This window comes from Kryptolebias marmoratus, linkage group LG7, assembly GCF_001649575.2.
Source record: "Kryptolebias marmoratus isolate JLee-2015 linkage group LG7, ASM164957v2, whole genome shotgun sequence".
Lineage (NCBI taxonomy): Eukaryota > Metazoa > Chordata > Actinopteri > Cyprinodontiformes > Rivulidae > Kryptolebias > Kryptolebias marmoratus.
In genome coordinates this window covers 4,204,492-4,219,750 of record NC_051436.1, presented here as the reverse complement: position 1 = coordinate 4,219,750, position 15,259 = coordinate 4,204,492, and the positions used below count along the sequence as shown (strand labels likewise).

General features: G+C 41.1%; 1 protein-coding gene across 1 annotated transcript in view; it reads right to left on the bottom strand.

The window, feature by feature from the left end:
- wrap53 (WD repeat containing, antisense to TP53) overlaps nt 1–12,467 on the bottom strand; it is a 16,034-nt gene extending 3,567 nt beyond the window's left edge. Inside the window, exons 1-10 of the mRNA XM_017427971.3 lie at nt 12,250–12,467; nt 10,234–10,663; nt 9,960–10,131; nt 8,637–8,732; nt 7,639–7,747; nt 7,398–7,486; nt 3,641–3,864; nt 2,127–2,338; nt 1,419–1,522; nt 1,194–1,337 (exon numbers count right to left, since the gene is read on the bottom strand). Of these exons, the coding sequence (XP_017283460.1) occupies nt 1,194–1,337; nt 1,419–1,522; nt 2,127–2,338; nt 3,641–3,864; nt 7,398–7,486; nt 7,639–7,747; nt 8,637–8,732; nt 9,960–10,131; nt 10,234–10,501 (1,418 nt within the window). The 5' untranslated portion in view covers nt 10,502–10,663; nt 12,250–12,467. The remainder of the gene's footprint in view (nt 1–1,193; nt 1,338–1,418; nt 1,523–2,126; nt 2,339–3,640; nt 3,865–7,397; nt 7,487–7,638; nt 7,748–8,636; nt 8,733–9,959; nt 10,132–10,233; nt 10,664–12,249) is intronic.
- Between the last annotated feature and the right edge of the window lie 2,792 nt (nt 12,468–15,259).

Genomic DNA, 15,259 nt, shown 5'->3' with positions numbered 1-15,259 from the left:
AAAAAAATTTGTCCACCAGCCACTGTGGCTGGTGGACAAAATTTTTAATTTCCACCCCTGGTAATATATCTCAGAAACGTTGAAACGGGGGCAACAAAAGGCTGGAAATAAACAGAACAAACAGCTTTTTGTAGCTAATTAGGTTAATTATAAACATGTCGGTATGGAGTGGATAAAAAAAGAGCTTTTTAGAGAAGTAAAGATGGGCAGAGGTTTATCAGTTTATGAAAAACTGCATCTTAAACTAGTGGAACAATTTAAAGAATTATGTTCCTTGATGGAAAATTAGGAAGACTTTAAATATAATCTACATTTCTTTATATCATCAGAAAAGAAGAATTAGCTGGCTTCGTAGGAGACGGGTCCAGCTGCCTACAGTCCAGACCTCCCACCAAATAAAATTATCTGACGCGTAGTTAAACAAAAATTCAGCGAACGGCTCGAATCCTCCATCAGACGAGACGAGAACGTCTCCTCAGGTCTGAGATGTTTACAGACTGATGGGAGAAGAAGAGCAGACGATGTGTTGCCATCAGAAAATTCAAAAATTATCTTCTTTTTTTACTAAAAATTGTACAATTTCTAAGTTTAAACGCTTTACATGTTTAATATATTCCACTGTGAATAAAATATGAGTTTATGAAGTTTAAACATCGCCACGTTCTGTTTGTATTTTATTTTGAAAGCCTGTTTTACAGCACGGGTCAGCGCAGTGATTCTACCTCAGGGGGGTCAAACCCAGTGACACAAGGGGGCCAAAATTAAAAATCTGGTCCTAGCCAAGGGCCAATCACGATCCAGATTTATTAAAAATTACATAAATTAATTGGTTTTAGATGTATTATGTCAAATCATTCATATAGAAATATCAATGACCTTTTCCCAGTTACAGATTATACAGAATTTAATGCAAACAGACTTTAATGAACACAGACAAATAGATCAAACTTGAAAAAGCTCATCATTAGCAGTCATTTCTTACGCCTCACTCAGCTTTTAAATGAATTTTATAACATTAAAACAAACAAAAACCTGATCATACAGAAATTAAAACTATATATTGTTGGCTTCTAAGTCACTGTCAGAGAAAACTTCAGTTTTTTTAAGCTAAATAAGAATCAGAGACTCAATCTGTCCCAGACTGGAGGGCCGGATCTGGCCCGCGGGCCTTGAGTTTGACGCGTGTGTTCTACCTGATGCCGTTGGTGCAGTCCCAGTGGGCCTGGAACCGGAGCTCAGGCTGCAGGAGCTCTTCGTCGCCATCGGGGGGCGCCGTTCGGACGTCCCACACCGACACCACTCCCTCCGTGTCGCCGCTCAGCAGGAACCTGCCGGACCTGAACGCACAACGAGACCGAGTCACGACTAAGCCGAGTTAAAGTAAAGGGTGTCGGATCGGAGGGGGGGGGTCCACGTACGGGTCCAGGTCAAAGTAGATCCGCTGGTTCGTCGCCACGTTCCTCTTCAGAGAGAACACAACCTTTCCCGGTTCTCTCAGGTCCCAGCACAGAATCTCTGGATCCTACAGACAACATGTCATGTAGTTACTGGAAAATCCATCCTCATATTTCCTCTCTTTTATTGACTTTCTCCTTCCTGAAAGCGCTCCTGTAACTAGTTTCCAAACTGAATCCCATTCAAAAGCGGGAAAATTACCATAAAACTCCAAACAATCGCTTATCAAATGCGGCTTTAAAGCTGTTAAATTTTATTCTCCTTTAAAAGCTGAGATCCAAACTGTATCCTCTGCCCGTCTGACTCAATTAAAAGTTACTGCGACACAGATAAAAATGTTTGAACACACTCAGGAAATATTTGTCAGGTTTTTGTTTTTTTCTGTAAACAAAACATTTGTAAATGACTGCAGACGTGACCTGTTCGGTAATTATCTTTGGTTCTGCACACGTCAAGCTGCCGAGGTCCAGATATCTGAGATGAGCAATTATATTTGAAAAAAACTAATTATCCGTTTACTGCAAACCGAGACCAAAATAAAAGCAGAAACACGCGATCCGTTATGCAGATTCTGTGACACTTGTGTGAAACACAATAATGTCTTGACGCCTAATTAGTTTCATCACATGTTGGCTTTTTCTGAAAACTGTCTGCAGCAGCTTCGCTCCCACCTTGCGCCCGCCGGTGTACAGGTAGTTGCCGTCGGGGGAGAAGAGCAGATGGGTGAGGCCTCCGTGGTGGCGGGTGGGCAGCAGGGCCAGCGGGGTGCCGTCCTGACAGGCGTAGAGGCCGGCGCACCGCGAGTACGAGCCGCAGGCGTAGACGGCCTGACACGGGCTGAAGCTGAAGCAGGAGATGATGCCGATCTGTCCTCGTTTCTTCACTGCAGTGGCGACAGGAGAGCAGGGATTAGGAGCGCGCTTCAACCTTTAACCTTTAACGCTTCGCAGAACGGCGACTGCGTACCTGCCAACATTTGGGAATGTCAACGTGGGACAACATAGCGTCAAAAATAGCTGCTTCAAAAATGAACATTTAGGTCAGATACTCATCTAATAACATATTCTGTGACGAGGTTTTAACTTTCAGGGCATCTAATTTTTACCTGAATCATTGTGATGTCACAGAGACTTGATGCCTTTAAGTTCAGATTATTTTATTTGACCTTTTTGTTTTGTTGAGGCGTGAAAAGTAAGTGGTTTACGTTTAAATTCACATTAAGCTTTACTGTCAAAAAGCTGATTTAACAGAAAGGAAGTGCTTATCGCTCGTTATTAAAAGTGGGGAGTGTCTTCACTTTACAACAAGAAGGTTGCAGGTTCGCCTCCTGGACTTTTATTCTCTTTAAAAAAAGACTGACTGGTTGTTTGCCTCGTTTGTCTCCGTGTGTCCCTGTGATGGACCTCCCCCGCTGGAGACAGCAGCTAGTCTTTACCGACCTTTGACCTCATCTAGAAATCCTATTTGACCCTTTGAATTTAAACTTTGAGAACCCCTGCCAGCTTTAAAGGCAGAAAAATGACAAGCTAATGTTCTGTAGCTCACCTTCGCTTGGATACTGAGAAATATTTAAGAAATATTTTAATAATTTCAACACCTACACGTTCGGTTTTGTTGCCTTCTTACATAAATACATAAAAAATAAAGAACAGAAAAACAAAAGCAACATCTCACTTCACAGTAAAGTTCATTTGTTGACATTTTCAGAAGTTATTGTTCTGCTGCAGAACTCTTCATCCTATTAACTCCAAACCCTGTTAATGTCAGCACATCTGAAACACTTCCAAGCGGCAGCAGCTGTTTGAAATGCGCGACAGAGATAAGGAATCCATCACGACAAACGCAGACTTCTCTTTGGTTATTGTCTGAGGAACATAATGGAAAGTCTTCTTGTTGGTTTGTTCAAGGACACTTCAGCCCGGGAGACGTGACAACGAGCTGTCAACCTGCTGCAGCTCGTTGAAAAGACTTCAGATCAGGTGTTTCACATTGTTCCCCTTAACTTCTAATAAATCTGACGAATTCACCTTCCTGGAATACTTATTTTTTTTCCCTACAAGAGTTTTAAATGTTTTTTTACCAACAGAGCTGCAAGAACTGAAACATAATGGCAATTATTTCCTATTAAAAGAGACAAATCAATGTGTTTAAAGGTTGTGGGCCTGTAAAAGAGCGGCGAACAGACCTACAGTGGGCCGCTCCTCGCAGTCTCTCCCGGGACGCTCCGTGTGGAAGACCCGCACCATCTTCTCGAAGCCGCAGTACAGCCGCGCACCGTCCGGCGAGAAGCCCAGCGAATGGGCCGCCGTCAGCTCGTCCAGGTGGTTGTAGGGCCGAAAGCTGGCCCGCATTTCGCCGTAGAAGCCGTCCCACACGTGCACGGGGTTGTCGCGGCTGCTGCTGGCCAGACTGAGGGGGATCAGGCGAGAGGGCAAAACTATTCACGCATCTGAGAGTTTAAAAGTTTATTACAAACAAAACGTTTTAGGGCATTCATTCCGGACAGCCACCATTTAAAAAAGAAAAACTTTATAGCTACATAAATTTCTTTAAAAAAAAAAGAAAAAGATTCAGAGGAAACTTGCAGCTACTTCCCAAATCTAATCTGAGCCAAGAACAAATGCAAACAATTTGAAACCGTACAGGAAGTGTAAAGAGAAGGCTCCTTATGGTAACCATGGTAATCAAACACCTGTGTCTGTCACTCCCTGACAGCACTTTTAAAAGGAAGGTACAGAAACAAACTAAAGTTAAGCCTCAAACTGTGTAATAACTATGATTTGTGTCTTAAAACGTCTTGAATAAAAAGAATCCTAACACCATTATTGGTATATATGTATGCTTGTACATCAATATAGGGACTTGAGGATTAGAGTGAGGATCACAACTAAGGCACCGTAAAGGTTTTTTTTAGTGTATTTACTGTCTAAAACAGGGGTGGGCAATCCTGATCCTGGAGGGCCACCATCCTGCATGTTTTCCTTGTTCTTCTGCTCCAACACACCTGATTCAGTGGTTAAATCACCTCTTCATGTTCTGCAGAAGCCTGTTAATCACCCATTGATTCAAATCAGGTGTGTTGGAGCAGAGAAACAAGTAAAACATGCAGGATGGTGGCCCTCCAGGATCAGGATTGCCCACCCTTGGTCTAGAACATCTATTTTAGTTGGGGTTATTGTGTAAACAATGTTCATGAAAGTAGTTAAATATTCTAACTTTTATTAATGTTTTATTATGTTAACTTCATAGGTAGTCCCCAGATGACCTGGGTCAGAGACAAAACGAGCAACATGTACGTTCAAGGAGACTGTTTATTCAAAAGAAGAAGTGTCTAAATGTGAGGAGGATAAATGTAAGATGTAAACTGGGATAAGGATGAATCTGTATAAAAATTATTCTGAAATAAATAAAATGTTCAAAAATTGGAATTGGAAGCAGCAGAAGACGTGAATATTTGTTTTTTGTAGAAGATAGGACAGATTTAAAGACCCGTCACTCCTTCAACTACCTGTATTAAACTTTAAATGATGGTTCGACTGTAAAGCATGACAGAGAAATTTCTCACAGCTTTTTGAAAAGTTTGTTTACATGTCGCTACTAAAGGTCAAAGCATACTTTCCAAATTGAGCTGCATGTTTGGATGGATAATTTATTTTCTTTTCCAAGTTGCAGGGCATGAAAGTGGACAAAAATTAAACCAGAATAGTAATAAGGGAGCTTCAATGCTTGTCGTTGTGTGAAGAAGTGTTAAAGGAATTACTTTAAGAGAATGGAAAGGGAATAGATGCAAATAAAGAAAACTATTAGCATTCTTCTGAAATCTGTATCGTCTTTGAAAAACAGAACTTCATGACTGATTCATGCTGTTGTTTTTAACCCTCTGCGGCTCCGCACCTGTCTGAACGCATCGAGGCGTCCAAACAAATACACCGTATTACGGAGACGAGTCCACGCTGCTCTCTTATTGATTCAAATCAGGACCCGAGTCTGAGCCTTTTTAAGTCTAATTACTGAGCGCTGAACAAATGCTGAAACATCAATGCGGCTCAATTAGACAAAGGAAATTAGCTCCTGTTGCCGCTGCTGTGCTGCTCCGTTACGGCCCCTGTGAGCCGTGGATTTATTCCAGAGCTGAGAAATGCCCAATTATAATGCTAGACCGCTGCTAGCTTGGAGCGATGCCTGGAAGTCGGAGCAAGTTAACCGAGCGATAACAGAGGCCCTTATTCCCTCTCTGCGGGAGGGGGCATCGACAACAAGAAGCTTTGGCAGAAGACGAGGAGCTCAAAGGGAGAAGGAGGAAACAAAATGATGAGATGGGGGGGAAGAGATCGAAGAGTTTCTGCAGGTTTTTAAATGATCTTTAACATGTGTGACACGTTAAAGATCACGGTGAGCAACAGGATCTGTTGTCGCCTCCTGGTGGCACCCTCAAGTCTTAGCACGACTCGGCACAAACACAAAGACCTCCGGAGTGTCTCCATGCCCACACGAGACACTTGTTGATCGCTTTTCATCTCTCCGTCTCCCCGGCTCCGACCCTCCTGCCACTGCGGAGCAGAGTCAGAGCTGGGGTTTGATCAGAGGAAACTGCCGCGGGGTGGAGACGGTTACTGAGGCGTGATGGGAGCTGAGGGAACAGAGAGCACTGTTGGCAGCTTGACCTCGGCTCAATGTGACGGCTGCGTGTCGCTGGCACCGAACCACGCGGTGATGTCATAATTAAAAGGATGAAAACAAAGTCCTCGAGTCGGGGGAATCACGGTGCCATCTGAACTCGGGGGTGTTGCTCTTCAGGAGCTGAAACGGACCATGGAGGAGACCCAACACTTCACTCAGAATGACAGACATGGTTTTCTTACCCCTCCACACAACAATCACCTCCCATAACGGCCGCAAATATCCTGGAGATCAAAGAATCTCTTCAGAACATGAACTGTCGTTTAGATCGACCTCAGAGCACCCTGCAAAAAAAAGATCATGCTCCTGACTGACACAAAATGGTGTATCATAATAAGACTCCTGATATTTGAACTTCACCATTTGAAGCAGGCTCATGTCAACCAGAAGGGAGGTTTCCACCTTTTTCCGGTGGAGATCAATGACCTCAGACTTGGAGGAGCTCAGCTGTGAACCGCCCCCGGCGTGCGCAGACAGTCGCAGCTCGAAGACACCAACAGAACCGCATCCTTTGCAAAGACGAGACCCCTGAGGTTCCAAAACCAGACACCCTCCTCTCCACAACTGCACCCTAAGATCCTGACCATGAACACCACAAATAGGATCTGAGACAAGGGGACAGCCCTGGCGGAGTCCAACAAGCTCAACTTTGTGATGAGGATGCAGACAGAAGTCTCGCTCTGACTCTACATTCCAACCCTTACTTATGGTGATGAGGTGTGGAACATGGTCACCCTTCCTTCAAAGGGTGGCCGGGCTCAGCCTTAGACGAAGCTCGGAGGAGTAAGCACAAAAATCTGTGTCTACGTTTGAGAGGTACAGACCCGACCCGACCTCAGTCGATGTCAAACATGTTTGGATTTCTGGAGCTGAATCAGGACACAATCATGTGGTGTGAACTGATCACTGACCCGACTGCAAACGTGTTGTTAACAGCCGATAAAAAAGAGAGAGTGAGATGCAGGAAACAGCATCAGAAGACCAGTTGTTGTCCATGTTTGTTTCCCCTTTAAACCGCTGCCCTCACCGGAGTTTAATGCGTTCAGTTGGCTTTTATTGGTTTGACAAAACACGTCCTCTGTGGTCCCTCATCAGGCGTAGTTAAATGTGACCCCCAGTCCTTTATTCGTCATACAAAACTCAGCTGAAACCAGCCTGTTCGTCTGTACTCGAGTCTTTTCAAAATCTGTAAAGACCCTGAAAGTTCTGCAGCGTGACCCCAGCGTTAGAGAAAGACCTGACCGATCTCAGGTTCAACTCACAAACACGTGTCCGGCTCCATCGAGTTCATCTTCGGGTACCAGCAGTAGTCGTAGATGGTGTCTCCTTCAGCCATCCTCAGAACTGGACTCTGCAGCAGGAAGAACAGGAATGTAAAGAAAAAGGTGTGGAGAACAGCTGATCGGCGTTTAGACCAGTGGTGCCCAACCCAGTCTGGATGTAACGAGTGGCTCTGTTTGAGTGACACTTTCCACCAGGAGGAAGAACTGATGGGAAGCTCACCATCTGAGGAAGTAAGTCCCAGTTGTAGCTGTAGATCTCAGGGGGCAGGTTGTACACACGGAGCATGTTGTCCGCACTGTTGGTCAGGATGCAGGAACCATCGGGGGCCCTGAGCGGAGAGAAAAACGTGACGATGGAATCACTTCTGACTGAGAAAATCATGTTGATTTAAAAGTCAGCGAACAGAGAACACGTTACAGCAGAGGTGTCCAATCCTGGTCCTCAGGGTCTCCATCCTGCATGTTTTCCTTGTTTCTCTGCTCCAACACACCTGATTCATGGTTAAATCACCTCTTCATGTTCTGCAGAAGCCCGTTAATCACCCATTGATTCAAATCAGGTGTGTTGGAGCAGAGGAACAAGGAAAACATGCAGGATGGTGGCCCTCGAGGACCAGGATTGGACACCCCTGCATTACAGGAAGTAATTTGGTAAATTTTGATAAATTCAGATTTATTTTTAGAATATCGTCACTGTCGAGCACAAACCTTGTATCTCAAATTGTTGCAATTTTCATGTTTTTGCATAAATCAACCTTTTAAACCTTCACATCTGTCTGTGGTTTTATGGACAGCTAACCAATGAAAAGTGTGTAAAAGAGCAGCTGAATTTGTGACCACACTGGGGTTTTTTTAGCAGAAAAGAAGTTGTTTTCTGGAGATACATAGTCTCTGATTTACAGCGAGGATATGCAGCCATATAAACAATTATGCACTAAAAACATGAAGTGAACACTGGCTTTATATCGACCACAAGATCCAGTTAACTTGAATTCCCTCACTTGATATCGAGGAGGTTATACGTCAACTTTGTTTGATTGGTAGAAAAATTCTGACTTTGATCCGACAGATCAATAACAGGAAACAAAAGAGGAATATATAATGAATGAATGACCGAATAAATAACTCAATAAATGGAACTATGACATTAGGAGTTCATACCTTTAACCACATTTTTCACAGTGCATTTAAGTCCCGTTTACGTTTAAGCGAGTTTACCATTTGCAGCCTTTTAGGTAATTCTCTGGAAAGTTGGAGTACTCGTTCCAGGAACCGGTCAGCATGGTGGGGTTCTGGGTGAAGTCCAAGCCGAGGCTGGAAGCAGAACAGAGACGAGAGCAAACAGCCAGTGAGAGACTGACAGGAACAAAAAAATCCATTTCACTGGAAAATAAACCCATTTCAGGGCCGCTGGGGAAAGAAATGTATTGAATTAAATGTAACAAGAACTTGTGAGAGTTGAACTAAAATCAGATAAATTTCAAACACTTGGCTGTTAAAACACAAAGTGAACTTCCCAAAGCCTGAAAGAACAGTTTATTTACACAAAAAGACTAAATCTCTCCTTTCAGTCAATGTCAGGAAACATTGAGGGGCCTGTTGATAAAACTTCACTCACTGACAGGTTAATTATGATGTTTTTCACAGTGAGACGTCCTCTTAATTCGGCCATTTTAACGATCATTACAGTCACATATGTCCTCAATTAATGCGGCTCTTCCTGATGAGACACTTCACAGCGAGCGATTATAAGAAGTGAGCAGAGAAACAGAAAATAAAACCTTATTTTACACATTTTAATAACTAGAAATCAAAAAAATGTATTCTGACTGAAAGTTTAGGTTTCTCACATTAATCCACAATTTAATGGGTTAAATGTGAAGAAAAAAAGTCAAATATAATTTCTTAATTTTACTTTCTTTTGCAGACAGCGTCGTGTGTTGTCACAGTTTGTTCAGTGAATAAAAATGAAAATAAATAAGAAAAAACAAAATATTTTATTGGTCATCTACGAGATTTTTTAAGCCATAAACATTTGTTTGACTCTACAATGACATAATTAAATATTTTACCGTTTAGAAGAATAAACATCATCTGAATGACTAATTGATCCATTATGAATTTAACATTTAGAGGCAACATTTTGATTTTTTTTTAGTAAAGATTTTATTTCACTTCAGCAGATGTAAAAACAGATTTTTTTAAGAGACCAATAAATTATTTCAGGTCCTGATTGTGGCCTGATGGGGGCACTACAGCTGTGCCAATTACAAAAACAAAGCTGAGATTAACAAATAAGGTCTTTTTGATTTTAAGTCCGCTCAAAAACAAATAAAAACATAAACATTTGATGAAATTCTTCCACTTCCAGCTCAGGTTATTAAACCATATCACCAAGTTTCACTGAAATAAACACCAAGCTTTAGTATTTTTTCTGTAGATGAGTTGAAATGTTTTAAACTCTGTGAAATAATCTGTTGAATCTTTACGTGTGCCTCCGAGGGCACGGAGATTAAAAATAACTCCTTTTCTTGAACTTACTGCTGCCCTGCAGCGGGGCTGTCAGCAGCCTCGCTCTGCTCCTCCTCTGGTGTCGCCTCTGCGGCGTCAGCGCCTTTATCTCCGTTCTGATGGCACTCTGACACACCTTCATCGGTGACCTCTTCGTCTCTTTGATCTTCCTCCTCCTCACGCTGAAGAAGTTCTCTTGATCCTTGCAGCAGAACAAAAACATGCAGAATAAATGCAGTTTCCTTTCTAAACTTCCAGTCTTTTAAATACATGCAAATTTTAATTTAAGTCAGTAAGGCTGTACTGTGTGCAGCTGAGGTGTTCTCCTCTGTTGGCACTTCTCCGTGTGCTTTTTCAGGTTCCACTTCCTGTCCCAGCTCCTCTTCCTCCTCACTTGTCTTCAATCGTTTGGCAGATGGTGGGATCCCATCCTCCGAGGCCCCCCCGATTTCTGCAGAGTCAGCTTCACAAAGTGCAGGTGGGGCCGGGTGAGGGGGCTCGCTGTCTGCTTCAGAGTCCTGCCCGGCGCCTGCCACGCCTCCACCCTCGCCGCCTCCAGCTGAATCGGACATGGCGTCGGTTAATCAGTCCTCCACCTGGTGGTACGTGTCCCGTGTCCAGTGGGGGGGGGGGACGTAGGCTGTCAGACGTGGGTGAGGTAGGTGCTACTAGGATAGTGCTTCCTCCTGCAGTGTGGACGGTTGAGTCTGTCGGGGTTCGAGGACATCACCCACCTGGACAAAACGGATCAAAATAAAGGCTGCAGGTTTCCAGGTCAGATTAAAATTAGCAACTTTTCTCCTCCTCAGTGGGAATAACAAATATCAGCAGCCACGATTTGCAGCTTTCGTTTAGCATGCTGTTAAAATATAAACAATTTAACAAACTTATATACGTGAAAATATTCTTTAAGTCAGGTTGCTATCTTGCTCTCTTTTTTAATTAACTCATATTGTGACAGATGTACCCAGCATTTAATTTTATTAATGTAAATGACAAGTCAGTATTCACACATGTTTTGCAATCTAACTACTTCTGTAAACTTTGTGCTATTTAAGCCATAATATATCAAAATGTTCAGCTCATTCAGGAGATGGATGCCATGGCTTTTGTAACTTTTGTCCTTTTTAAAACATTTAACTTGACCAACATTTTCTCCACAGAAATGACTTTGGTTCCTATAAAAACATTCTCTTTCAAACCTGATTTAGCTTCTATTTGTTGCTTATCCTGCTTTTCACTGGCCTTTTGCTATTTTAAACTTCTAGCTACTGTTTTCCTACTTTTAGCTTTTAGCTAGCCTTTTGTTACATTTAGCTTTTAGCTTGTGTTGGGATACTTTTAGCTAGCACTTTTGGATTAGAGCTATTGTTTTGCTTCATTTGGCATTTAACTATATTTTCCTACTCTTGGCATTTAGCTAGCGTTTTGCTACTTTTGGCTATTAGATAACATTTAGCTACTTTTGGGTTTTAGCTAGTGTTTTGATACTTTGGGTTTTAAGTAAGTGTTTTGGGTTTTAGCTTCTTTTAGCTTTAATAACTCAGTTTCAGCTTCTTCAGCAAAGTCAATCAACACTCAGCATTCACTCTGCTTTTTTGTAGAAACTCCATTTTCTCTTGCATTAAATTTTAAAACAAATCATGCAAATCAATTATTGCACATCAATTTTTTGAATGCACAACATATTGGTAATAATTTTTACATTGTGCCTTACAGAAACATTTATTAGACTTATACACTACGCAGCTTTACTGTATTTAGACTGTGAATCCAACAGTTTACATGTTTACATTAAACACTGAAGTAAACTAACTTATTGAATGTATTAGTTTAATTAATTAATTGGTTCTTCCCCCCATTTGTTGTTGGTCACATATAATTAGATATATGGCAAGACTGGAAAGTCAGGTTAGGATCAGTCATTAAACCGAAAAAGTGACAAATTCTGAGTTTTACTAATACACCGTTTCCATAAGAACTCGGCAGCCTTAAGAATACACTTCAGATGAAATAAACGTGATAAAACCTGCAGAAAAGGTTTGAAACTGCTCGTCCAAACACACCTGTGGCTGGTCGTGACATGAAGCTGCTTTAAAACGAGCCTTCGTGCTCATTTTTAAAGTTAACAGAACAAATTGCTGAAACAAACCTTACGTATTTTGCTTTAAGCAACTCTCATTGCCTTTACTACAAAATAACAATAAAGGCAGATAAAACAAGAGGCTTTATTTACCTCTAATGGTTCATTAAGAACAAACAACCGTTCGTTTTAGCTGAGGTTAGCATTAGCCTATGCTAACAGTTTGATGCTACCTACCTGTGTTCTGGTTCGTCTGATGCTTCGCTGGATCGCTTTTTTCCCACCTCTTCGGTTTTAAACCCTTTTACACAAGCAGAGAAAAGCAAAGGCAACACACCAAAACCAGTCGATGTCTCGGTGGTGCGAGGGAACTTTTGTTTTTTTTTCTGCTCAGGCGCTCATTGCGAGAAGTTGTAAACACTGCAGGCGGCCATGTGTCACGAACTCTCGCGAGATTTCAGCTCGGCCGGTTGGGAGGTGGTCCGAGAACTGAATAAATGCAGGAAATGTTTTATGAACTTTAAGACTATTTTTACCGCAGTGAATGTTTTTATTATTCTTTGTAAATTTTTAATACATAAAAAAATGTTAAGTCATTCCAGTTGTTATACTCAATAATGACATATTTTGACATTCATAGGGTGGTAAATAGTTTGATAATGTTATATTTAGGAAATGGGAAATATTCTGACAACCACAGTTCAATAGTATTTATTTGTTCTGTTTTATTAAGTTTTCCCCCCTTGTTTCTTGTCCCTGTCTGTTATAAATCTTTTCTTAGTACGTAAACCCATTTTTGCCAATTGGATTTTAAAAAATTCTCACTTCTTTTTAATCAATCGTGAGATAGTATCTCCTAATTGTGACTTAGCTCTTCATAATTAAGAGATGCTATCAAAATTATGATTTAGCATCTACTAATGAGAACTTATAATTATGCTATGAAATATGAGATACTTTAGTATGATACTGTTAAACTCATAAATATGATTTAGTGCATCAAAAGTACGAGATGCTGTAATAAATTAGTTAATATCTCATAACTATGAGACACTAAGTCATAATTATAGGATAATGAGATGCTAAGTTCATTTTAAGGTAATTACCAAATACCCTTTAGGCAAGTAAGACAAAAACAAATGAATACTGCTAACATTATTGAGGTATACGTTATGGAAGCCCATCTTATCAAAATAATTTAAAACAAAAACTCGAGTTGTCCATCTTCATCTTTCTCCTCAGACACACAGAAAACAGCTAAATGCCATTTATTTAGTATTTATTTTGTTCTTCAAACAGGAGTCAAACTATTTACACATCTTTCGGTTGTTCTTTTCTGAAACAGGTTCATTAAATGTACAGTTATGTTGTTATTTCTAAACAACATTCAACAACTGATCAAGCGGAGGAGCTGAGCTGACTGGAGTACAGTTTCTGTCAAATCGGGAGTCGGGCTTTCAGCGAGCATCACATGATCGACGTCATATCCTCGAGCCCAAATCGTTTCCAAAAGATCAACCAATCGTCCAATTTAATCGTTCTTTTTTTGGACAACACAGCACTGGAGTTAATGTGACGATAAAAGCTTCTGTAGTGCAGTAAAACAGGTAAAGCAGACGGAACCACTGATTCATACCACGCAATATCAGCTTAAAAAACAACCAACAGGTCGCGTTTCCACAAATACTGTCCCAAATTCTCCGTTTTGGCATCCTTTCTTTAAATTTCGAGACCATTTACTATGAATTTAAGAGTTTCTAAGGTGTACTAAAGCTTTCGGCAACTACTTAGGATGATAGCTAGAGGAGATAGTTACAAAAACCTCAAAAAAAAAAAAAAAGAAGCATAAATGTACAAAGTTTCACAAATCTGATGCTGGGGAGTTAATATCCGGTAACATTTGGATTAAAAGCTGCTTACTGTGTACGTTTCAACGAGACAAAAAAACTACTAGTTGACTAAAAACATGTATTTTAAATAAACACCTTCCAACACATCGGATTGGTTAATTCCTCATTTAGTCGACGACGCGGGCAGAGCAGACACTCCCGGCAAAGATGTTACGAGAAATCATGCAAGCTTGCTTTTACAGTCACCATCTCAAAATTGCAAAACGGTATCCTTTTGTTGCTTCCAAAAATGTAGAAATCTTCTGGAGTGTGGTAAAATAAAATAAAATAAACGAATAAACCAACAGTTATCTGAAATTGTCAATAACTAATTTTCTCAAACTGCACATTTAACCACAGTTCAAATACAGCAAAAAGGTTCAGATTAAGGACAGTTTTTTCCATGTAACCCAATCAGCTCAGCTCCAAACAGCACAGACTTCAGCCCTTTTCAGCCTGCACCTTCAGAAATTATCTAAATCGGAACTAATTCACTCTCCGTTTCAAAGAAAGCAAACGGGCGACGTCCGCCGACAACCAGCAAAATTAGGAAAACGAAAAATTAACACTTCTGCTCTATCCTGTAGTTAGCTAGTAACTTTAAAGGTGATTGGATGCACGTGTATGAGGTTTATGCACCGCAGCTCTGTTAGCCAACAGAAAACGTCGAAAAGCCATTTTCTTAAACTTGAGAACAGTTAACGAGGTGGTTTCCAACTAAAACTTATCATTGAGAACATCTTCAGTTCGCCGTTCAAGACTGAACTATACAATTTAAGGCATGTTGAACAAAGTAGTAAAGCAAAAAAAAAAAAAAAACAAAACCACTATGAGAGAAAAAATCCAAACAAATCTTTACATTATTTACAGAGCTCACTGTTTATAGCGATGAGCGTCGATGCTTCGATGTCTGTGGTCTGATTTGTGTGTGAGCAGACATGGTTCCAGAGGAGAGCCAATGTAACTTCTGCTGGAAAGTGTGCATGTAGTGTGTGTTTGCATCTCCTTTGGACTTGAACGTTTTTGCGAATTGTTTGTGTGTTTTGTCAGGTTTGAAAAAGTCTTTTTTTTGTACAATTTTCTTTTTAAAGTCCATCCAGTTCCACAGCTGCAAGGAGCTGAGATCCACTGTAACTCCAGCAAATTTGTTTTTTTTTTTTTTTTATGTTTAGGCAGGCTTTATGTCCTGCCATTAGAAGACCTCTACCATCCGTCCAAGAGTTTCGGGCTGAGATCGTCGTGGCAACGTGTGCCTTTTCTGTCCTCTTCCTCGTTGGAGAGCGTCTGATCGAATCCCAAGCCCGACGCGTTCGAACCGGATGGGATCGGTGGTTGATGAGCTCGTCCAGCTGACGATG